This window comes from Festucalex cinctus, chromosome 11 (assembly GCF_051991245.1).
Source record: "Festucalex cinctus isolate MCC-2025b chromosome 11, RoL_Fcin_1.0, whole genome shotgun sequence".
NCBI lineage: Eukaryota > Metazoa > Chordata > Actinopteri > Syngnathiformes > Syngnathidae > Festucalex > Festucalex cinctus.
In genome coordinates this window covers 28,505,439-28,527,339 of record NC_135421.1, presented here as the reverse complement: position 1 = coordinate 28,527,339, position 21,901 = coordinate 28,505,439, and the positions used below count along the sequence as shown (strand labels likewise).

Here is a 21,901-nt window from a genome sequence, read left to right as displayed (position 1 = left end):
ATAACAGGTTTGCTCAATCATGCTTAATAATGTTGTGAGTTTATTATTCCCATTAATGAATGTTATTAATGTATGCGAAAATAAATACTGATCATGTTAATGATTTCTTCCCAATATCCAGTTTAGGGTGTACCCCGGCACGAGGCGCCAACTCACCTGCAAACCAAAAGATAACCACTGCTATAAAACATAGCTGGATATTGGTTAATATAAATACCCAACAGTATCAAACAAATTTTGCTTTACAAAGACAATACCTTTGAGTCACTCAATGTTATATACTCAGATTTATTGATCAAATTAGAACATCCCGGAGCAAACACGCAACCCTTCCCACCACAAAAAGCACAGGAATGCATTTAAAATCTCAATTTCAATAAAACTCGTAATCATTTAACTTCCGACAATAACACGTTAAAGGTCCCAGCATTTGATATAAATACTCTTGTATTTTTTGTTAAATATCCTATCATTTTGTCATGCTGGCTCAACGCGTGAGGTCGAGACTATAGCAAAAAAGGGAACAAAAGGTAATTAAAGGAAAGCAGAACAATATAAAAGTCAAAAATGTATTCAGTCTTAACAGACAGTAAGATTTTTCAAAATCAAGTTGTGAACCATAAACATCTCTTTATGTGCACACGTTGCATTTATTCAGTAGGAAGGAAAAGGGTTTGGATTAAGGTGGAGGACGGGATGGATCAAATTGCCGTCATGAAGCAGTCACGTTGCAAAAATCCACGTACGTACTGCACGAACACATGCAGTTGTCGAAACAGTCGCGCATCCGTCCCCATCTCCCCTTCGTACGGATTATTATTATTACGTGAGACGAGCAGATCAGAACGAAGGGTGGCGAGTGACGTTAGCGAGTTGAGCACACCAAAACGGACACTGAATCACCCAAAAGGACCGCCTCCACTACACCACCCACCCAACAAAACACTTCAAGTATTCCCGCCCCACCTTCAAATTCACCACCAGCTCTTCGATTTGCAACATAGGCTAAAGATAAGTCAACTCCAAAATCAACTTATACACATCGGATTGATGACACTTACGTAACGGTAACCAGTTAAAACAATCACGCGTTTCATTTTTCGACACAAGCATGTTGATGTTGATGACGTGGGGTCGACATTGCGCGGCGACTTCATTTTCCCCCGCCCCCTGAGTGTAATGTTCAAGTTTTGACGATTTTTGGGGGGAAACGGACACACGCCGCCCTTGGTTTGGTTTTTGAACACCACCCGGATTGGATTAGAAACAAAAGAACAGTCGCTTGTCCTTACAGACCCCGTTGTGCTTGAGGGTGACGGCTCCATTATGTACACGCTTCGGATTGCTCGTGTGACTTCCTTGTCACTTGCTCTGTCAAACTCTAGGGGAAGAAAGAAAAAAAAAAAAAAAAGAAAAAAAAAAGACATTTTACTTGGTTGAAGATAACCACAATTTCATCTAATAGTTCCTAATACTGTTAACTGCATATGTACATGGGATCCTCAGTTTTATGACAAAAACATGATGTAGAATGTAAACCTGTAGCTGAGCAAGAAAGACATAAAGGAATTCAACCAACATTGAGGAAAAATACTCCAACAAAAACAAACAAAACAGGTTGAATTGCCATGGATTGGAGCACACCGCTATCCCACATCAAAATAGTAATGCAATAACTAACCCACATTGAATCTATACGAGGGATAAAAAATAAAATAAAAATCATAACATCAAAGACACAGTTAGCATTTTGGCTTTAAGTTGATATCGACTCCATCTCAGGGTTGAAAAGAAGCCACAAACCTCAAGATTGCTTGAGCTGGCCTCAGGAGCCAGCGACAATGCAGCTCCTGCATTTGTACAACTTGGGGTCGTGGGTGCGGATGTGATTCCGTACATTCCTCAGTCGAAAGAATGTCTTGCTGCAAAGCTTCGGAGCAGAAGGGGGTCACACAACATATACAAAGCAAACTATTAAAAAACAAAAAATTGGAATCGATTTGTTCGGATTTCAATTGTTCTTGATTGGAAATAAGGACATTTTCCATTAGCGAGCCCTCACACCTCCGACCCTCTCAATGATCATCAATTTTGATACCATGCTCGGCCCTCATGTTAAGTAGAGGTATGGACGTAATCAATTAACAGATTGTTAGGAATTCTGTCAATTCACACGATTGTGTAGGGGACCAATATATTATAGCCTTGTACAGGTGCAATGATTAACCGGTAACAATTATTCAAATAAATCACTAATTATTTTGCCATTCAATTTCTGAGGGTCCACTATAGGCCCCCGGTCCTGGTCGAGGATGAGATGATTCTGGACTTACCAGACACGGCCAGTGTTTGCCCTCGATGTGCCGCAGGCGATGCATGATGAGAGCGTCGCAGTCCCGGTAGGAGGCGGAGCATTGCGTGCAAGAGTGGGCCACCTTCGGGGCTTTGGGGGCCTGGCTGCGTGGGCCCCGCAGCTGCTTTAGTCTTGCCCGGCGAACAGAGTCCAATACCACGCAGCCCCGGCTGCTCAAGGGAATGGCGGTGGGCTCTTGCTGATGGGGTTCAAGACAAAAACAGTCAGTCAGAGATTGTGTGTGGGGAGGTCTCACTCAAGCAAGATTGTACAATACATGCATCGAGATTCAATTTTCGGAAAAAGTTAGCGCAATTGCAATTTTTCTAACCGATATCACGATTTTGATTCAATTCACGGTTCTCTTCATAATAGGATTGGCCTCAATTAAATGTTCACTATGTAAACTAACATTTAAAACCATGATAGTAAATTACATCATACTATCAAAACTTTTAACAGCTATTACTCTAAAATTGCACAAATACTGCAAGACCTACTGTTTGCCCTTAAACATAATAAACATTTGCAATTATGTGGAATACTGTACACAAAAATAGAACAATATTAGTTCAAATGTCATACATTATGGCTCATGTACATGTTCTTTGTACACAAATGTAAGATCATAATATTTTTCCGATATATTTGTCAGCGGCCTAACTGCTTCAAACGCAGTCTGAGGTCTTAGCGATATGGCCTAAAGTTACTATCACGATATAATTTGAATCCCTTTATCGTAATGGGGTGTCAAAATGTTTTCATAATTGAAGCATTTTTCAAATTTTATTTAAATGGTTAAAGTTAAATATTAAAGAGCCATAAAAAACACACACATTCAAAACAAGGTACAGTGTGGTGCAAAATAGTGCAATAAACGCAACATTGTTGATATTTAAAATTTTAAAAATACAGTTGACCTTATAAGGTGAAGAAAAGCGGTTCAGAGAACGGATGGATGGACGGATGACCAACATCATGGCTGACGTCAGATGTAAGATTCATTTCTGGTTTTCTCAACTTTGCTTATTATGTAACTGTTGTCTTATTATATCTCTAGATACTGAATAATTATGATGCTGATTTGCAGTTCACAGCTGTTACTATCTGCCCTAACATGCTTGTAGCCACTAGCCAGACTTTTACGAAGTGTAATGCACTTTTTATTTAAGCATTTATTATTCCGTGGTCTTCCGTAACTGCGTTTCACATTAGTTTAGCTATTATCATGAGCTTCTTGTTTTCTTGTGTATTTTCTTCTTGCCTCATGTGTTGCATGTTTAGATACTGCTCGTCCGCCTTAGAGCGATAGTGCTACGCTACCACGTAGCTTGTAGCTGCTGGTACAGATCAAGTTAGTTTAGCTCCGCTGAGCCGTCCAACAAACTAATACTATGTATAAAACTGTCATTCTGAACCAACAGCCACACCGACCTACCTTTGGTATGATCTGCTTAGCCTTTGTCCCTCTGGATCTGGCCAAAGGAGTGTTGTTTTGGGAGTTGGCCCTGAGTCTGTGGACACTACCCTGGCTCACACTCCTCTCCTCCCGCTCCCTCTTCACCACCGACAAGGTGGGCGGTGGTGCCCGGGCTCTCAATGCCCTGTGATTGGACTGAGCCGTTCCAAATTTCTCGCCGACTTGTGACACGGAGCGCGTCAAACAGATATCCACGCTCTCTTCCTCTTTCTTGATCCCCGCCATGGGTGCCCCGGATGGCCGGCAGAAGCTGAACAAAAAGCCCGAGTCCAGTAGTTTGATGGGGGGCTTGCTCTGGCGCTTACCCAGGTCTGGTGAGGGCGGATCCAAGAAAGGGCTGCCGACTGGCACCGGATCTGCCGGCTCCTCTTTGATGACTTTGTACAAAGGGTGACTGTAGATGGCCGGGGAAGGAGAGTTCTCTGAGAACTGGAACCCGTCACCGGGTTGATCGCACTTTACTTGTCTGTCAGTGTTCATCTCCTCCCTCAACACTTTCCTGGGCCTGCCCCGTGGCTTTGCCTCCTCGCTTGCGCCGCCCCGCCTGGGCTTCGTTTTTGTCCCCGGACGGCTGCTGTTGTAGCGCAGCGTCTTGACCGCCTCGACGGCAACGTTATTCCTGGCCTGTGTTCTCTGAGAAGGTTGATTGATTGATGCAAGAGCGAGACCTGAGACTGAGTATTCAGCTGGTTCTAATTTGATCCTGACTGTGTTCCTCACTGGAGGTTTGTTGGAGATGTGCCGCAGAGGCTGGTGGACAGGAGGATGGACACGAGCGCCGTTCCGCACAGAGCGCCTCAGCTCTCTCCCACTAAAGCCGGGCCGGGATCCCGCTCGGAACATATCGGGCAAGACCACTTTGCTCCGCATGCTCCTGTCGCTAGGAGGGACTTGTTTAATAGGCTTCGGTCTCTTTCGAATTCCTTCAGCAACAGGTGGGCTACCGGACTTGGTTTTCCCCCCCTTGTTGAGTAGGAGACTGTTAACAGGGTCGCATATGGGAAGAGACAGTGTCACAGCGCTGTATGGTTCCGCTGGGGGAGCGCTACGAGGTTTCCGCCTCTTGGTTAGCGAGTAGTTGTTGGCTTTAAGCTTCCTGAGTCGTTTCTTCTGCCTCCAACCAATCAGATCTTCCGGTCGGGGGAGAAGAGCTGTCCTTTGGAGGCCGAGAACCAGCATCAGCTTGTACTTCTCCTGGGCTCTGGCATAGTCCTCCTCATCCACTCCCAGCTCTTCCACTTCCTGTTTCACCCTGACAGGGCTACAAACCGGACTGGATCTCGAGGCGGACGACTTGTGGTTTTGTCGAGGCCTTTCCGGTGTGGGCAGTAAACTCTGAACCTTCTGAGCAGCACCGGGAGTTGAGCGGAGAAGGCGGGTGTTGGGTGGTGATATGGGGGAGTAATTTTTGGACTGCGGGGTGCCAATGTTTCGGGATACAGCACTCTTCTTGGAGGAAGGAGATTTGAAGTCCATGAGCTTCATACGATGTGAAGGACTCATGGGGAGCCCGTTCTGAACTTTGGAATTTGGCGTCCTATGCAAATTGCAACTCTGACTCCCTTCCAAAGACTCATCAGACGTATCCCGTTTTAAGTGGAAGCCGCCACCAATGTGACCCTCCAATTCCCTTTTCCTTTTGGTTTTGGTTTCTGTCTGTTGGTGACGGCGCTGACTGCAAACACCTTCGTAGTCCAATTTTAAGTCCCGGCTGGGATGAACAACGTTGTGGTGTTCTTTCATAAGAGCAGAGCAGGCCTCCACAGCAGGCCACATGCCGAGGTGGCGGGCCATGGTGATGACTTCGGGGAGGTCCTCCCAGCGCACACACAACGTGGAGGAGTAGGAGAAGTCCAGCAGAGACAAAAGGCTGTCCTCGCTGAAGCCTGAGTAGACAGAATCTTCAGTTAGATACGTGGGTTGATCGGTGAGCAAGACGACAAACACGATTTGTCTCAATTAGAGAACAGAGATCTAATGGTGGACAATACCAGCAAGAAAACTGAAAACGGCTTTCAACTGCTGCTCCTTTATGACCTCACCTCTTGCTAACTCCCAAAAGAACATTAAATGAGGAGCAGTCATTTCTGGCAAGTGTTTTGAGCAGATTTAAAAAAAAAAAAAAAAAGTCTGAGAGTGACCAAATCAAACGTTAAATTGTGAATTACTCTGATTCAAAAATAAATATGAATGAAATGCTTTGTGATGACATCATGAAATTTGTGAAAATGTCATCTTACTTTGTTTAACCTTGTTACATGAATGATGCCGTATCAAATTCATAGAAAGTGGCTGTTGCATTTACAGTAATCTCCCAGTTTACCAATTTGCGTTTTTTTTGTTTGTTTTTTTACTGTGGAAGTCTCAGAAACAGAAATGAAATAGCAGAAATATTGTATAATATTTTGTTCCGGTTCAACGTTTGTTTGTTTTTTAGGGTATTTTAAATGTAGGGGACGACTTGCCGGTACAAGTGGTGTGTTTTCATGAACTACTTGATTGTAAATCTAAAAATGTGACATACGCTGGCTATTATGTTGACTTACCACTGAGATCGATGTCGGCTTTCATACTGGAGTCCATCTCTGTAAAGATTTCCTGGAAGTGGTCGCTGACGGCTGCCAGCACTGCTCTGTGCGCGGCGTACGACTGCCCGTTGGTGCGCACAGTGATGTCACAGAACATCCCTGCCTCCCGCTGACTCCGCAGCTTTTTCAGCAGGTCAGAGCTGTGTGACGCCATCGTCTTCGTGACGCACCCTCGGCCGCCGAGCTCCTAGGAAGAGAAGTGGATTTTAATATGGGGGACTCCGCTGTGGCAATGACGCGAGAAGGCGAGATTGAAGGTAAAGGAGGATTCTGCATTTCTTCTCAAGATTGCAACCGTTGCTCACCTCTGTCTTTTTGTGTTGCTGGCGCTGACACTCAGAACAATCCAGGACAAAGTCTCTGATGTTGAAGTACATCCCTGCAAGAACAACAATGGTCAACAAAGGATTTTTCTGTGGGGGGCACAACTTCGGGCACCTCTTATTTAAAAGCTAACAAAATATTAGAGATCCTCATTATGATCCAGTGTAGTTTTAAAAACGACTGCAACAATAATAGGCACATTGTAACAGTAACTTTGAAACCAGTGAAATAAGGCAAGAATAGTGGGTGACTAATGTACAACAAAGGGCTCTTTTAGCAAATACTTCTGATTGCGTTTCCAGTTTGAAAAGAGCGTTTGACAAGATGCCAGTTTGATCACTTTATTTAGCAACAAAGACAAAATGTTGATACAGTACTTGATAGTACCATGTAGTTGTACACTCATAGCAAACTACAGAGGCCGTGCCCACAAAAAGTGACCCATGGCTGCGACCAAACGGGCAACCACCAGAGGTTAAAATGTGGTTACTGATTATAATGAAATCGTAATCACTGCACGGTGACCTGATGGCTGTGTCACAGTTCAGGGTTCGAATCCCGGCTCAAGCATTCCTGTGAGGAATTTGTGTTCTCCCTGTGTTCGTGTGGCTTTCTCACATATACTCTAAAAAATATGTATTTTTAGGTATGAGCGTGAAAGGTTTCCGCAATGTCCCCAGAATATAACTTCGCAACCAGTTCTGGGCTCAAACTCAGTTTGGACATGCTCTTGCTCACGCAGATCTGAATGAGGATAAACACCGTTGAAAATGGATGTTATTCTCAACCAAAATACACAGAAGAGACTGCATACAGTAGCTCATGCCGTAAGGAACTACATCTAGTAGTTGGAATTGTTGCTTGGTAACCTCACAGCCACAAGGACTTCACCAGCAGATTAAAAATTGATGGCTGGATGAGAATATAATCTGATTTGAGGTGTTAATCGCCATTTTAACCAAACATTCTCTGTTGCTGTTCGGAACTATGGTTCGCAACCAGGTCTGGGCTCGTTCCGTGTCCTGACAAACTAAAAAGGAAAAATGAGGCTTATGGGTGCATAAGAAGCCACTAAATGTTGCCTTGTGTATCATATTTTTTGGTATGAGGAATATAAACCTTGACTCAAAAACTTTAGACAATTCATCAATCTTGGATGACCTGTTGGTTAGCAAGTTTGGTATTCGATCCTGGCTCTGGCCTTCTTGTGTTACTAGTTTGCACGTTCTCCCTATGTTTGTGAGAGCTTTCTCCAGTGCTCAAGCTGATGCCCTTTTGAATGACTGGCGACCAGGTAAAGGCTCCAGCTCACCCATGAACTAAAATGTGGACAAACACCACAGACAACGAATGGAAGTGTGTCTGTGTCAAGGAAAATTTACATTTCTCCTTCTACAATTGTGTGATCGCTACAACAAAAAAAAGGATACTTATAAACGCTTGTATCAAGTAAGGATAAGCCTTGAAATGCTTCTGAGATTAAGTCCAAGGTTGTAAGAAGACGTTCTTACCCTCCCACCAGTAGTTCTCGGCCACGCATTTGTAGGTCTCCTCCAGGGTGAGGTGACGCTTGCCGGGTGGTCGCCGATGGAAGGAAGCGACCGCGTCCAGTCTCCGATCCTCGTCCAAAACCTGCCGGTAGTTGAGGAAGCCCCTCTCCAACTTCTTTCGGTAGAGCAGCCCATTGATCCATTCAAAGTTCGGCGACCAGCTCATTTCGCCGCTAACACTCGACCACGTCTTGGAGCGGCAATTCGGCCCCTTCACGGCCATCGTTACTCGTCTTGTGTACCCCGATAGAACTTTGCTCCCGTTTCGAATAGGCCAGTCAAAAACACCCTAAAGTCCAACTTAAAACACTTCGACACCCTGATAACACATCAGTTGTCTGTTCAGCTAACTCGTTAAAAAATTACGGGGAAATCTCTTTAAAGCTCATCAAAGGGTAGTGACGAAAGTGCCAAAAGCCAATTCAGTGGATGCTCCTGATTTGTAACCTGGTTGTTACCGAGGGCATCACTCATCTTCGTCCAAACATTTTACATTTATGTGGCTGTAGTTCATGTTTAACAAACGGTACGGTCACATCGTCGTCGTTGTTGTTGTTGTTGTTGTTGTGGCGACAGACTTGTTTTGGGGTACTGCTCGCTCGAGTGGATATAACAAATGCACCCCAGGAAGGGGGATCGCGCCAATAACGCCAAGTGATGTAAAGTCAGCCGTCTCGCTCGGTCCCCGGCCGTTAGCAAGCTCTTCCCCCTGGCAGCGGTTCGCCTTGCATCTACCTCAGGTGGTCGGGAGTGGCCCTCGGAGCAGGATGAGTGCGGACGGCGTTAACTTGAGATTTCTTTCTGCCAACTCGAGTCGGAAGCAACATGATGACGCAGCTATCAGCTCACCATCGCCACCTCCAACGACCTAAAAAAAAAAAAAAAAAAAAAGAAAGAAAGCAAGGTTGCCCTCCGCTATTAGCGCTCACAAATGTTGCAAATAGCCACCTGGCCTCGCCGAAAAGCGTGCCAACAGGACTCGGTTTAACACGGATGCGAGTTCATACCGCTCCGGTGGCGTAAAAATCCTATCTGGTGGTCAAATAATCCAAAATTTAAACTCGCAAGCTTCTGTTTGTTGCTAATCAGCCTAAACGAGCCAACTCCGCCCCGCCTTCACATCGTGTTCATAGCGTTAAAAGACCGCGAGAGCTTCGTAATGATTGGCTGACCGACATGTCAATCTTTTAGTTTCCGTTCCCCTTGTGAATCAAGTTCGGTTGACGGATACCAGTAGCAAGTGGGTGACTTCCAAAAAAAAGCAAAGAAAAAAAAAAGCCAAGTTTAACGTTACGCAAATATTTTCCCTATACGTTTAATTTGTTAGTTTACGGTTGATGTATTCTTGTTTAAATATTACCGTAATTATTTCATGATTGAAACATCCAAATGTGTTTGTCTTAAAATAAGAAACCTCGAGCAATCAATTACATGACATTTATTCTCGTGTTAGTAATACACGTTAACATTTTACTCAGTTATCCTCCTATAGCTTTACTTACGTGTGTAAGATGAAACATAAATTTACATGCATATTTAAACTGGTTGCATAATTTATATTAAATTAAATAAGTTTTTAGTTTAGGCTACATTGTAATAGTGAAGTTATCCATCCATCCATTTTCTTGACCGCTTATTCCTCACAAGGGTCGCGGGGGATGCTGGAGCCTATCTCAGCTGGCTTTGGGCAGTAGGCGGGGGACACCCTGGATCGGTTGCCAGCCAATCGCAGGGCACACAGAGACGAACAACCATCTACACTCACAAGCACACCTAGGGACAATCCGGAGTGCCCAATTAACCTGCCATGCATGTCTTTGGATTGTGGGAGGAGACCGGAGTACCCGGAGAAGATCCACGCGGGCACAGGGAGAACATGCAAACTTCGCCCAGGAAGGCCGGAGCCTGGACTCGAACCCGAGTCCTCAGAACTGGGAGACGGACGTGCTCACCAGTCAGCCAAGTGGAATTGTTTTACTAAAATCTATCAAATAAAGACTCCACAGCCCATAGCTGTGAATGCCTGTTTGTCTATATACAGTATGTGCCCTGCGTGTGACTGGCGACCAGTCCAGGGTGTACCATGCCACTCGCTCAATCAGCTGGGATAGACAAGTGATCCGCAATTCTTGAGGACAAGTCCTTTTGAAAATAAATACATAAAGAAAAAAATTGAAGCCCACAAACCCCCCCCTAAAAAAAAAAAAACGGATTTGGTTTAAGCTGTGCTTTGAATGAAGAAATGAATTATATGTACATGAAACCTCTATGACTACAGAGTGGATAAATCACTTTTACATTACAATTTGTGAGTTCAAACCTCATTCACCAAAGTCGATGGGCAAAATAAGACTCAGGAAATATAGTACGATATATCACAATTTCATATAAGCACTAAATCTTCAAGTGCTCGTTTATTACTTACAGAACTACAAATTTAAAGATCAAAATGTTCTGTGCTAATTTAAGGTGTCACACAGTATCAAATTGTCATACAAGTCATTCACTCAAAGCGTTGATAACGTTTGAGTGCATCATGCGTGAGCGCAATGGCACTGCGGTATTACACACAAGATGATTTGATCATGACGTCAGCGTAACAGTCATGCTTATATCATGGCCACACTAGTGCCGCCGCTCGTCGCAGTGACGCTGTCGTCCGTCTTGGGCCGCTTGGACTCCGGAGGCTGGCAGAGGGGATCGGTGGGAGGGGAAGGGCGTCCTGGAGGAGGAAGGTAAGTGGCAGATTTAAGACTTACATTTCACATGGCTATTCTACAAACCATTTGGACCAGTTAATAACATCTACATGAGGTCTTCTGTTTATGAAGTAGTTCCATTCGACCGCAGCCAAGCGAATTTCTATTTCGGTAGTCTGTCACTCTCACTATTGAATATTTTTTAATCGAGTAATCTATTGATTATTCAATCAATTAATCGCGTTCATTTTAGTTTTGCATTCAAGTGTATTGCAAAAACTTTTTTCACCCTGATTACTGTTTATTATCCAGTGATTGGTGTTTATTTCGTATTTCATATTCATATGGTTTGTAGAGGGGTTACACATGAGCAAAGGGGGGGGGGGGGGGGGAAAAAAAAAAAAAAAGAGGATTTAACTAACATTTCGAGATAGGACCTTTTCCTTTGAACAAGGAATGACATACTGTAATTCAGGCAACTGCTTGTGGTGGGCATTTATGAAGCTGGATCAAATTTTTGTTGATTCTGCTCTCTACTGAGTTCAGGGTGTCCTCGGTTTATGACTATCCTGGTACTAGGAACCCATACAAGACTTTGAGGTTACGTACAGCCATGAGCTAAGAACACATTATGCAGCACAAGGATGCTGTGGCACACTATTGTTATCCAATTTAACTTAAACTTTCCCCAAATTATTTATTAATTACAAACGTGAGTTTGCTCATCTATCTATGCCAGTGATGTATATTGACAGATACAACTATTAACTAAATTACATTATTTAAAAGTCACTTCCAAAAAAAAAAAAAAGAAAAAAAAAAAAAAAAAGAGGTAGCAGTCATAAGTCAGACTAACCATGTTTAGCTTTCTCAGTAGATGCTGGAGAGCTGAAGAGCGAACTGACCGTATGCGACCCAACAGGAGTCAAAGAAACTCGCCTGGAAAACAAAGAAATAAATTAGTTGCCAAAAGTCCATTCATGCTATTTGCCGTCTTGTTCACTTATTCATTGTCTATTTGCAAAACTAGCCACGGTCAGCTGCGAAGTAGCAGTTTCAAGTTACACATTTAAATACAAAAGCTTGCACAGACTCTCCATTGTCTGTGAGGAGCCGGAGTGATTATTTGGTCATCAACAGGGGGTCCAACGAACACCCTAAAACCAGACAAGGCTTTTGTTCTGAGTGGCGCACTTTCCACAGCAACCAAAATAAAGCAATTGATGTTAAGTCTCTCTAATTTAACGCCACAGATTACTAATCATACATTTTACAATCATTTCCACACGTATTTATGTACAGAGAGTAAATTTAAAGACACTTTCTGAATGCAGATGTTTCAATGCAGAGTAAAAAATAAATGAGGAATGACTCGATGTTTATTCCAAGCCAGTAGATCCACATTTAATAACTGTATGGGACTGATGATCAAAACAAAAACACCAAATGAGTGCGCTCATCCTTTCTATTGGAGGTCCAAAGACTTTGAAAATCTCATCAATTTTTTGCAAGCATTTACTGTAACCTTAAAATGTGGAGAGGTGTAGTAATGTGTGCAGTTCCCGTCTGTAGATTTTTTTAAAATTATTTTTTTATATGGATTGGCATTGTAGATCATGCTCGTGTTATATGTGCCATCATTGTCTGAAACTTTGGAACTCTATTTGTATTTATGTGGTCTCGAACTATTTGAAAATATAAAGATCTAACAAAAAAATACATTAATAATAATAATAATAATAATAATAATAATAATTTAATTATAAACAAAGATTTGTGCACATACAGATTATTAACATAAAGTGTCATCTTTTGGTATCAGTAAAGCTCTGTTCTCAAAAAGAGCATTTACTGATTTTTAAATAAAGTTTTCAAGTGATTGACGGGTGCTTCTATGTGGCATATGACAAGTTGGGTCAAACCATTCTGGTATGCCGAGTTTTTAGGACACTGAAATTCAATTGCCTACTGAATCTAAAATTCATTTTATGAAATTATTATTATTTTTTTAAAGAAATATTGACATATACTATTTTAAAATCTCACATACCCCCAGGGGTACTCATACCCTGATTTAGAGTACTATACATGTTGAAAACCTTCATAGCTGAATTTATAATCCACAGATCTTGACACTGTAGCATTTTTTAAAAATCTTGTCATGGCTATAATTGAGACTGAGGGGATATTCATAAACTAAAAATATCAGACTCATGACTAATATTCACCTTGGAGTGGGTCCTTTAGATGCCGTGGCACCTTTAGGAGTGGTGGGCAAGTTGGTGCTGTTGAGGACTTTGGGTGTCGTGGGAGTGAGCGGGGTGAGGCGGGGGACCTTGTTCAAGGAGCCGGGTGCGAGCGGGTTGGCGTGCGCTTGAGGAGTTGAGGGTGCGCTGGTGCTTCCGGACGTTGGCGTCTGGGGACCAGAGGGAGGCTTGTTTTTTGGAGTGGTGGGCTTCCCCCAGGCCTCAAGTGTGTTGAGGGTGATCTTTCGAGGCTGAGGCTTGTTGGACTTTGTCTTCTCATCCGGGGTCCTGACAAAGGAGCCGCAGTCTCCGCCCGGGGTGGTGTGGGATGCGGGCGTCGAAGCCGAGCTCGGCGGCTGGGACACGGGGGATGAGGTTCGGGCTGCTGGCGTCTTTTTGCCCTTTTTCTCTGCAGCGCTGCTCGGGGTGAACACTTCCAGAGTGGGAGGCTCCTTCAGTGGCGTTCCCAGCTCTCCCGCAGAGAGGGACAGGAAGGAGCAGTAGCCATCTGTGGAGGACACAGCCAGGAAGGAAGCATCTCGAGACCTAAGACAAAAATGGAAGCAATTGATAGAATTACAGGTACAATAACACATTCCCCTTTTACGTCACAGACCCCATGAACAACTGACGTGTTCTTCTGGGATTCCTGCACTCCTAAAAACATTGTGTTGAGAAGTAGCATTGAAGCTTGAAATAATGTGTCACACTTGGTTTCAAGTGTTCTTAATAAATTTGACTCATTCACTCGCCGCCATTTTCACATTTCGCAACCCCCTTCGCTCACAGCCGTTTTACTGGATTTTGACTGATTTTGCAAGACCCACAAAATGTTGTCTTCTATTGCTATAAAAACATGGAAACTACCAAAAGGAAGATTAGAGTCTCTTCTTTCATCAGGAAAAAAATAGCATTAGAAAATAGTTAAGTTTCATCATTATTCACAAATCTGTATAGGATGTGGGGAAACGGCTTGTTGTCAACATGGCCCTGGTTGATCGCTTTTACTCTGCCGCCACCTGCTGGCCGTTTTTGTAATTACTACAATTCAATCATTCACTGCAGTTGAGAGGCTGCATCAAAGCCTTCTGTATGCTCTAGCATTAAAAAAAAAAAAAAAAAAAAAAAAAAAATATATATATATACGTATTTGGGACACTTAAAACATTCAAAATAGAACATTATTTAAACGTTTTTGGGAGCCAAGATTCGAAGCTCTCAACTGTGATGTAAAACGTGCTAACCTGTAGTCCAAAATGTAAATTCATTCAACACAAATTATTTTTACAAAATCCTATATTAATTCTTCCATTTCAGTGCAAAACTAAATTATGATGCTATACCTTATAATGTTCTGGACATGAGCTTGAGGAAAAATGCTGTTGAGAATAAGTTAGCATTCTATGGTAAAATGAGTAACAAATAAGTCACTCATTCCACTTTAAGTCCAGTTGAACTAAATATGTCTTTTGGCATGGATCATTATGGAGAAGATGGTTCCATTACCATGTGAGGTCGCTGAGCGTGTGGTAATGGATGTTGGACACCAGGCCAAACGGGAGCGCCTGCTGCGTGTCGTACAGAAAAATGGAGTCCTCGGAGGCCACTGCGAACACCATGCGGTATGGCAGCTTGAACAGATTGGGCAGAGGCTCTATTGAACCATCTGCAATTGGAAACGGAGAAAACGTTTATCAGACAAAATGGGAGAATCCAAATAAAAGGTTCAAGCTTGGGATGTATTCTTACCTTCTGTTTTCTTGGTTCTCAGCTCAAAGTAGACTGGACAACAGCGCACAGCCAACGTAGCCTTAGTTGGACATGGCAAGTGGGCAATTGGCCTAAAAGACAACAATGAATTCAATAACAAGTACATTACATACAGTAAATATAAAAAATAATAATAATAATCGTAACAATATCAACTGGCACATTTGACCTCTTGAGGCTCTTCCGGGAAAATATGTAGGTCGTATTTGTGATCGTTTCCCCGACCTCCACGCAACCAGCTGAGAAGTGAGGACAGTGGGAATATTACAAATGAACACTTCAAATCCACAAAATAATCATTGCCACAATTTCCCAAAGAACACCTGGAGCGAGTAAGAAGGAGCCGTCCGGTGTGAAGGAAAGTCGTCGGAAGAAAGACCTCATACTGTCGTCATGGAAGATGCGGTGCTGCTTGAGCTGCAAAGAGGCAAATGACACGTGACGTATTCATTTACTGTACCTTTATCAAAGCACTTATGCACCTCCAAGGTCTAAGGCGATTAACCGTCACCATAATTCCTCAAGAGTGACCAAGAGCAGTCGCTACATCTGAAGGATGCACTTACACAGGGTCATCGTTGTACAAAGATAAATATATACCAAATTTCAAGGTTATGAGCAATGCGGTATAAATAAGACTATGTTGTCACGCTGCACAAGAATGCTCAGTTATCAACATACTTATTGACATCACCTGTTTGCATTTTCACTTATTGGTAAGCTACCTTCTTACATTACAATTATGGTCTAAAAGTGTATTTTTTATATCGATATATACACTGCAGTTATGATTTTTCAAGGTTACACACAGCGCATAAACTTATTCTTGCGTGTTAGGAATAAAATAAAATTAAATAAAATAAAAAAAGCACAAAAGATGGTATTCGGGCTGAATAATTAGTTGCATCATCAAAAAAGTGTTTTTGAGATTTTAGTTAATATCACAAATACACCCCTATGTAGAATTGTAAGAAAGTTGACAGGTGACTTTCTGCGTACTAACCTCTCCATCTGTAGATGAGCCCGAGCTCATTTTGCTTACAAAGACTGCTTTCTTCTTCATGTGAGTGCTGTACACGCGCATTACTCTGAAAAGGAGGAATATCAAAACATACATACAGCTGTCAATTACATGGAACAAGCCTTTGAAGCCTTTGTGGTTAATAACGGGTACCTGTCACAACTGAGAGTGGCAACATACTGCCCCAGTGGGTCCCAGGTCACACCCTGCACGTAGCTCTTGTGGTCATTCAGGATGCACAGTTTTTGTCCTGAAAGGCAACATTCGGCAAATGAAATTAAAGCAACTCATTTTTTTGGAACACATGCTCACTTGTTTTGATGTTTTCTCAGCAAACCTTTGTTGACGTCCCACATGATAGCCGTGTTGTCTACAGAACCAGACACCATGCAGTTCCCATCGCGGGTCCAGCATATGTCATACACATCCTCAATGTGGCCCCTAAAAACACGTATAGAATTAAGTGGGCCGTTTTCATCAAATTGATATAACATCACCGATATGTTCTTCCCCATTTATTTTGTTTCCCCACACATTTTTAGTGGTTTAGAGCTGAAAATGTGTCGAACGCAGCACTTTTTGCTTTGCTGGGAATTAACGCCGTTATTGTTGTTCTGTACCTCAATGTCTTGACAACAGACCAGCTCTCTTTGTTTAGCTGAGCATCTTCTTCCTCCTGGAACACGGGCGCCTGTTCCACTTCCTTGTTGTCATTAAGCTTCCACAGCAGAATGGCCGCATCTGAACCAAACGACAAATGGAGAGAGGTCATACACTAACACAATAGCACTTTTGTTATGAGAAACGTTGATTTAATTTTTGTCAACAAGGTTATTTTCCCTGACGACAACGAAAACTAAATACAGACGCACAATTTGCACGCTAACAAAAATTGAACTGACACTTTGATCAACAAATAAAAACCAGACAGAAATGAAATCCTATCACATCCGTTGTTGTCTTGTGGAAGGTGGAGAACCACCTCCATCCATCCATCCATTTTTTTTGACCACTTATTCCTCACAAAAGCAAAATTCCTGCTGAATTTATTGCATTGGATGTTTGTTACATCAGTGGACATATATACTGTATTCTACTGTACTCTTTAGACGTACCGTCTCCTCCTGAGGCGAGATGCTCTCCACTGGGGCTAAAGCGGACCACATTGACGGCTTTTGTGTGTCTGGCCAGATTAGACAGAAACTCCACCACCGCCTTTCCATCTGGGCCCATGTCGACTCTCCACAGCTGTATGAACACGACATAAACAAGGCATGAATGTCCACATAAATTCGCAGCGCGTGCTTTCTATCCAGCTGAATGATGGTTTAAACAATTAATTTAAGTTTATTTGCTAGGACTATTCTTTTTTTTTTTTTTCCCCCATGGTTCAAAGCTTGTCTGTGCTGATGTGCGCTGCTTCCACTAACAACATGGCCGAGAGCATAGAGAAGCAGTTTACACATGCACAGTCGGTGTTGCCAACGAGATAAAGACTTTTCTGACTCCTGTAATGGCTATTTAAAAAAAGAAAAAAAAAAACAGGGAAGAAAGAAAGAAACCTTATCATTAAAAAGATTACGGAATCATTTTCACATTATTATTATTATTATTGTTTTTGTATGACAAAAAAAGGAGCCCAGAAGAACAAAACAACTAAGTCAAACTTACTGGAAAAGACAAGCGTCTTATGTTGCAAAAGCACGTTTTCTTTAACATGCTGAAAACTTCTAACAAAAAAAAATTGCACAGGTTCTCGTGTCACGTGCGCAACTCACGACTGCCCTGTTGCAGCACGTTTGGTAGCTTTGCAACCAGTGTCATGTATGGACAAGCTTGTGCCCAGTTTGTGCTGTCCTGCACTCTGCCCTGCAGTGAATGCCACAAAAAACAAGTGCGATGCGAAAAGGGTATTACACTTCCCAGTCCCACCCATGTAAGTTGGCAGCATGATGCTGTTAAAATGCTAAGCATTTCAAATTAGAATTTAAATAAGTGGTTTACATACATTTTGGCATTTTTTTCCCAAGAGAAATAACACTCACTCACATATATATATATATATATATATATATATATATATGACTTTATATCTGTGGACGTTGAAGAAGCTAATTCAGGAAGAAAATTCATATTAAGAGAAAGAAAATGGCAGATTTATTATTTATTTTTTTAATGTCAGTGTCTTTTGCTTTTTCTTCTATCAAAATCGGATTTTTTCTGGGAAAAATAACATTGAATATTAACGTTCATATTGTACAATATTAAACGGGAAAATTGTCTTCCACTCACCCTGACCGTAGTGTCCACGCCAGCTGTGGCCAAACGATGAGTGCGTCCCTCGGAGCTGTGCTGGAAGTCCAGACTGTAGACTGGCTCCTTGTTGTGCCAGGCGATCTCACAAGTTACAACCTTCATCTTGTTTCAATCCAACACCGACCTTCGAGGGAAGCCATTTTAGTGTTATATCTATGATTGTGGTTTTATTTTAGTGTCATTGCTTTGACTACTCTTTTAAAAAAAGACGACCACTTGGGCGACAATAGTAGCTTACATTAGATGCTTTACATTAAGACATGGATGAATGTACACTTTTTATGACCATTCGAATACATGCGCTGTAATAAGTAAAAACATTTTAATATGGCTACTCGGCAGAATTCGGTATTTTACCTTCGCTGTCCACCGGCTGAAGAATGTGAGCGCTGAGCAACTTCCCGCGTTTAGGCTGTTCAAAACTTCCGGTCCAACACTCCTCGATGATTGGACAAAAATGCGGAAAAGGCGGTGTTGGGAGACACTCATGAACGCGAGTTATTCCGACGAATATAGTACTAATCGGTTGTAGTTTGGCTAATAACGATGGTAGTTTAGTTTAGAAATTAGTCATGACTAATAAATTAAAAAATAAGTAGACATTCAGCTGCTTTTCTAGTACCCAGGGGTGTAAACATGACTGCAGTACCACATTGAACCTTGATGGGCGCTGCAGACAAAAACTGAAATAAAAAGCTTAATGTTTCTTTGTTGTGGTATACTTATTACTGTATATGACGTCTTGATTGTTTCATAACAATTTGACTAGCACAACAGAAACCTACAGTGATAAACGCGTGTCCCTGTCTCACAATTTTGACGTTCTGGGTTTGAATCTTGGCTTGTCTGTGCAAATTTTTTTTACATGCTCCTCTGCCCTTGAGCGGCTTATTTTCCTGGCCACTCCAACTTCTGCCCACACGCCAAAAACATGCAAGTTGGTTTACTGAAAGATGTCAAGGTAGACATGAAAGTTGGGTTGAGTGCACTGCTTCAGCTGTGATAAGACTCCAGCTCTTTTGCTGTGACCCTCATTAGGACAAGACACGTACAGTATTATGGAAAGCAGATGAATGGATGAAATTACTACAGCATAGCCTTTAAGTCACAAGACAATTCACCTGCTTGTGGTGTATTCTTTTTTTTTGTGTGCTGTTTTGAGGCAAAACCTTAGCAATAAGCCAAATCTCAAAGTATACATTCCTGAAGAAAAAAGAAAAAGAAAAAAAAAGTATGGCATTTCTGGTCATAAATAGAAAACATTTTCAATAATAATATCAAACGTCACATGAAAAAAAAAATCTAACTAAATTCATAAGAAGGACAGAATACAAACATCACCAGACGTTTTAAATTACTGAACAGCACATTTGTGTTACAGACTGGCACACACTGCTCATTATGCCATGCAAGTAAACATAAGCAATTACTCGGGGACTACAGTTGTCAGAGTAAAAGTAAGAAAGTTGACAACTTTTATTACTTAACAAAGGTACTCATCTGTATAAATCAATGAAGTGATTGTTAAGAATTGCATTGATGATGTGAAATTGATTGATCGTGTCTTAGGGCAAAATGGAAGATTCCTGGATGACAAGGTCATCATTGCTTTTCTTCACTGTCAGTTGTGGTAGTTGGGCTACTCAGTAGTCTCCGCCTACACAAATGACAATAACACATTTCCTGTATAAACTGCAGTCAAGAAAACTAACAAACAATCACAACCGCTAAAAACATACCTTTTGGGGTCTGACAGGGAGAATACATCTACAATAACTGGAAGCCAGCTGTTAGTAGACTCTCTGCAGGCTGGTGAGAAAAATCATCCTCTTAAAAGGTTTGAAAAAAAAAAAAAAAAAAAAAAGTACGAAAGAAATTGTCTTTCCTGTTAACTAAATACATTCAGGCAGTAGCCTATTTCAGTAACTAATTTCATTACTTTTGGGGGGAAGTAACTCAAAACTATACAACCTACTAATTTACACAATGCTGATAATGTTCTAAGTTGGTCAGATATGCCACACTATACACATAATTTCCTCTCACATTAAAAAAAAAAAAAACAATCAGTTAAGATGTTAAAAATAAGTTGGTGTGTATCCCACTTAAATTATTTGATTGTTATTCTAACACTCTCATACGCTTATATCAACCACTTTTTCCATACCAGATGATGAAAGGACGTCAGTCATCAGCTTCTTTTTGTCATCTCCAACACTTGGAGCCGAGGGTGAATGGAATGTTTGTTGACTGGTCTATTAACAAAAAGAAAAAAAGATTTTTAAAAAAGTCGAATTGAACCGACAAACACTCAGTGTAAGTTCATAAACATTTGTTGCATCACATTTGTCCCTTAATCACATCTTAGCCAAAAAAATAAATCTTCTTGATGAATTGTTTTGGTCCTAGTAAATTGTCTTTATGGTTAATAAATGTTTTATGAGGGCAAAGTTTTGAGTACTGTCTAGAGGTTATTTAGTCAATGTCCATTATCTCTTTCAACTCAATTGACCACCATCCCAGGCCAGAACATATTGTGTTCAACCGTGCACTTGACGCCACCATACCTCTTTAGCTGCAGAATGCAAGGGAGCATCTGTATTGTCTGTAATGCTGGAAAAACTCACTGGTTCAGGTGTTTGTGTCATCTAAGAAAATAAAACAACAACATGAGAAGAAAACATTTCAGATGTGGTTTATTATGCATACATGATTTGCAGCTTCACCTGTCTCTGTGCTCTGTTTCGAATTTTTTTAGGCTTGTCCTTGCTGTACTTTGAAATACATCTGACTTCATTTGTTTCCTGACTGATTACAGAGTCATGGCCATAGGTGGCTGGCTTTTGCTGAGCATCATCAGCATTGTGGGAGGGTGCATCTCCAGGTAACTGTAGCGTAAAATAATTCTCATCTTTTTCAAGACACAGTTCTGGAACAACATCCTTAGACACCTTAGTTAGGTACCTGCTGTGCCTGCATTCGTCTCTTCTGATGGTTAAGCTTTGCAGCATAAGAGCGTCTTCCCCTGCGTGGCATCTTGGCCTCGCCTTCCTCCAAAGACAACAAAAAATAATTCTCAGTGTAACTGGTTAATTAATGAAAATCAGGGGCAGCATTTCCACATGACAAATTCCGATTCGGGATTGAACTTTTTTTTTTTTTGCTTATCATGTGATAAGTTGGTCCAAAATTAATTAGTTGATGACGTCACAGATATTTTTCAGCATAGCATGACATTGTTCTGTTTTCTATTTAATTTTGCTTCTATTGTATTTGGGGATCAGCGTACTACACATCTTTTTTAGTAAAATATCCACATGCTTGTAGTATGAACATATCCATACGGCTATATATAATGCTGACATCACGTGTCATAAAAATGACACAAGATCACAATGTTTGTGCGTTGTGTCTTATTTCTATGACGAATAGTTTTTCTTTGAGTACAGTTGTCTGCATCATTTTGTCTCCTTTTATCAATCCAAAACCAGCAAACAAATGTTTCTCCATAGGACATGAGAATTACTAACTGAGCACACAAACAATAAAGACTG

General features: G+C 41.6%; 2 protein-coding genes across 16 annotated transcripts in view; both read right to left on the bottom strand.

Annotated features, from left to right (window-relative positions):
- Nucleotides 1-272: 272 nt before the first annotated feature.
- Nucleotides 273-9,463, bottom strand: LOC144030799 (uncharacterized). Of its 2 annotated transcripts, none has more exons than XM_077537384.1 (8): nucleotides 9,244-9,463; nucleotides 8,257-9,163; nucleotides 6,727-6,800; nucleotides 6,380-6,608; nucleotides 3,792-5,719; nucleotides 2,334-2,552; nucleotides 1,804-1,930; nucleotides 273-1,381 (listed from the first exon to the last, which is right to left on the bottom strand). In XM_077537384.1, exons 2-7 carry the CDS (start codon nucleotides 8,516-8,518, stop codon nucleotides 1,826-1,828), a joined length of 2,817 nt encoding a protein of 938 aa, XP_077393510.1. In that variant the 5' UTR covers nucleotides 8,519-9,163; nucleotides 9,244-9,463; the 3' UTR covers nucleotides 273-1,381; nucleotides 1,804-1,825. The 2 variants fall into 2 exon arrangements, with proteins under 2 accessions (XP_077393510.1, XP_077393511.1); XM_077537385.1 differs by having other exon boundaries at nucleotides 9,303-9,463.
- A 1,207-nt stretch (nucleotides 9,464-10,670) lies between these two features.
- The window catches only part of chaf1b (chromatin assembly factor 1, subunit B), an 11,993-nt gene continuing 762 nt past the window's right edge, over nucleotides 10,671-21,901 (bottom strand). For 3 of the 14 annotated variants that reach the window (XM_077537387.1, XM_077537386.1, XM_077537391.1), the window contains 19 exons: nucleotides 21,312-21,398; nucleotides 21,074-21,235; nucleotides 20,915-20,995; nucleotides 20,515-20,602; nucleotides 20,087-20,156; nucleotides 18,705-20,004; nucleotides 18,324-18,471; nucleotides 17,147-17,279; nucleotides 16,652-16,772; nucleotides 16,369-16,472; nucleotides 16,185-16,281; nucleotides 16,014-16,098; nucleotides 15,334-15,427; nucleotides 15,180-15,249; nucleotides 14,990-15,081; nucleotides 14,747-14,906; nucleotides 13,223-13,786; nucleotides 11,851-11,933; nucleotides 10,671-11,017 (listed from right to left, as the gene is read on the bottom strand). In XM_077537387.1, the coding sequence (XP_077393513.1) occupies nucleotides 10,905-11,017; nucleotides 11,851-11,933; nucleotides 13,223-13,786; nucleotides 14,747-14,906; nucleotides 14,990-15,081; nucleotides 15,180-15,249; nucleotides 15,334-15,427; nucleotides 16,014-16,098; nucleotides 16,185-16,281; nucleotides 16,369-16,472; nucleotides 16,652-16,772; nucleotides 17,147-17,279; nucleotides 18,324-18,449 (1,842 nt within the window). In that variant the 5' untranslated portion in view covers nucleotides 18,450-18,471; nucleotides 18,705-20,004; nucleotides 20,087-20,156; ... (2 more) ...; nucleotides 21,074-21,235; nucleotides 21,312-21,398 and the 3' untranslated portion in view covers nucleotides 10,671-10,904. The remainder of the gene's footprint in view (nucleotides 11,018-11,850; nucleotides 11,934-13,222; nucleotides 13,787-14,746; nucleotides 14,907-14,989; nucleotides 15,082-15,179; nucleotides 15,250-15,333; nucleotides 15,428-16,013; nucleotides 16,099-16,184; nucleotides 16,282-16,368; nucleotides 16,473-16,651; nucleotides 16,773-17,146; nucleotides 17,280-18,323; nucleotides 18,472-18,704; nucleotides 20,005-20,086; nucleotides 20,157-20,514; nucleotides 20,603-20,914; nucleotides 20,996-21,073; nucleotides 21,236-21,311; nucleotides 21,399-21,901) is intronic. The other 11 variants (XM_077537397.1, XM_077537396.1, XM_077537400.1 and 8 more) reach the window with 5 other exon arrangements.

Coding starts and splice junctions, on each gene's coding strand:
- LOC144030799 (XM_077537384.1), bottom strand. CDS start 8,518: ATGGCCGTGAAGGGGCCGAATTGCCGCTCCAAGACGTGGTCGAGTGTT. Junction 6,801..8,256: donor CGAGAACTACTGGTGGGAGG/GTAAGAACGTCT, acceptor TTGTTCTTGCAG/GGATGTACTTCAACATCAGA. Junction 2,553..3,791: donor CTAAGCAGATCATACCAAAG/GTAGGTCGGTGT, acceptor GAACCCCATCAG/CAAGAGCCCACCGCCATTCC.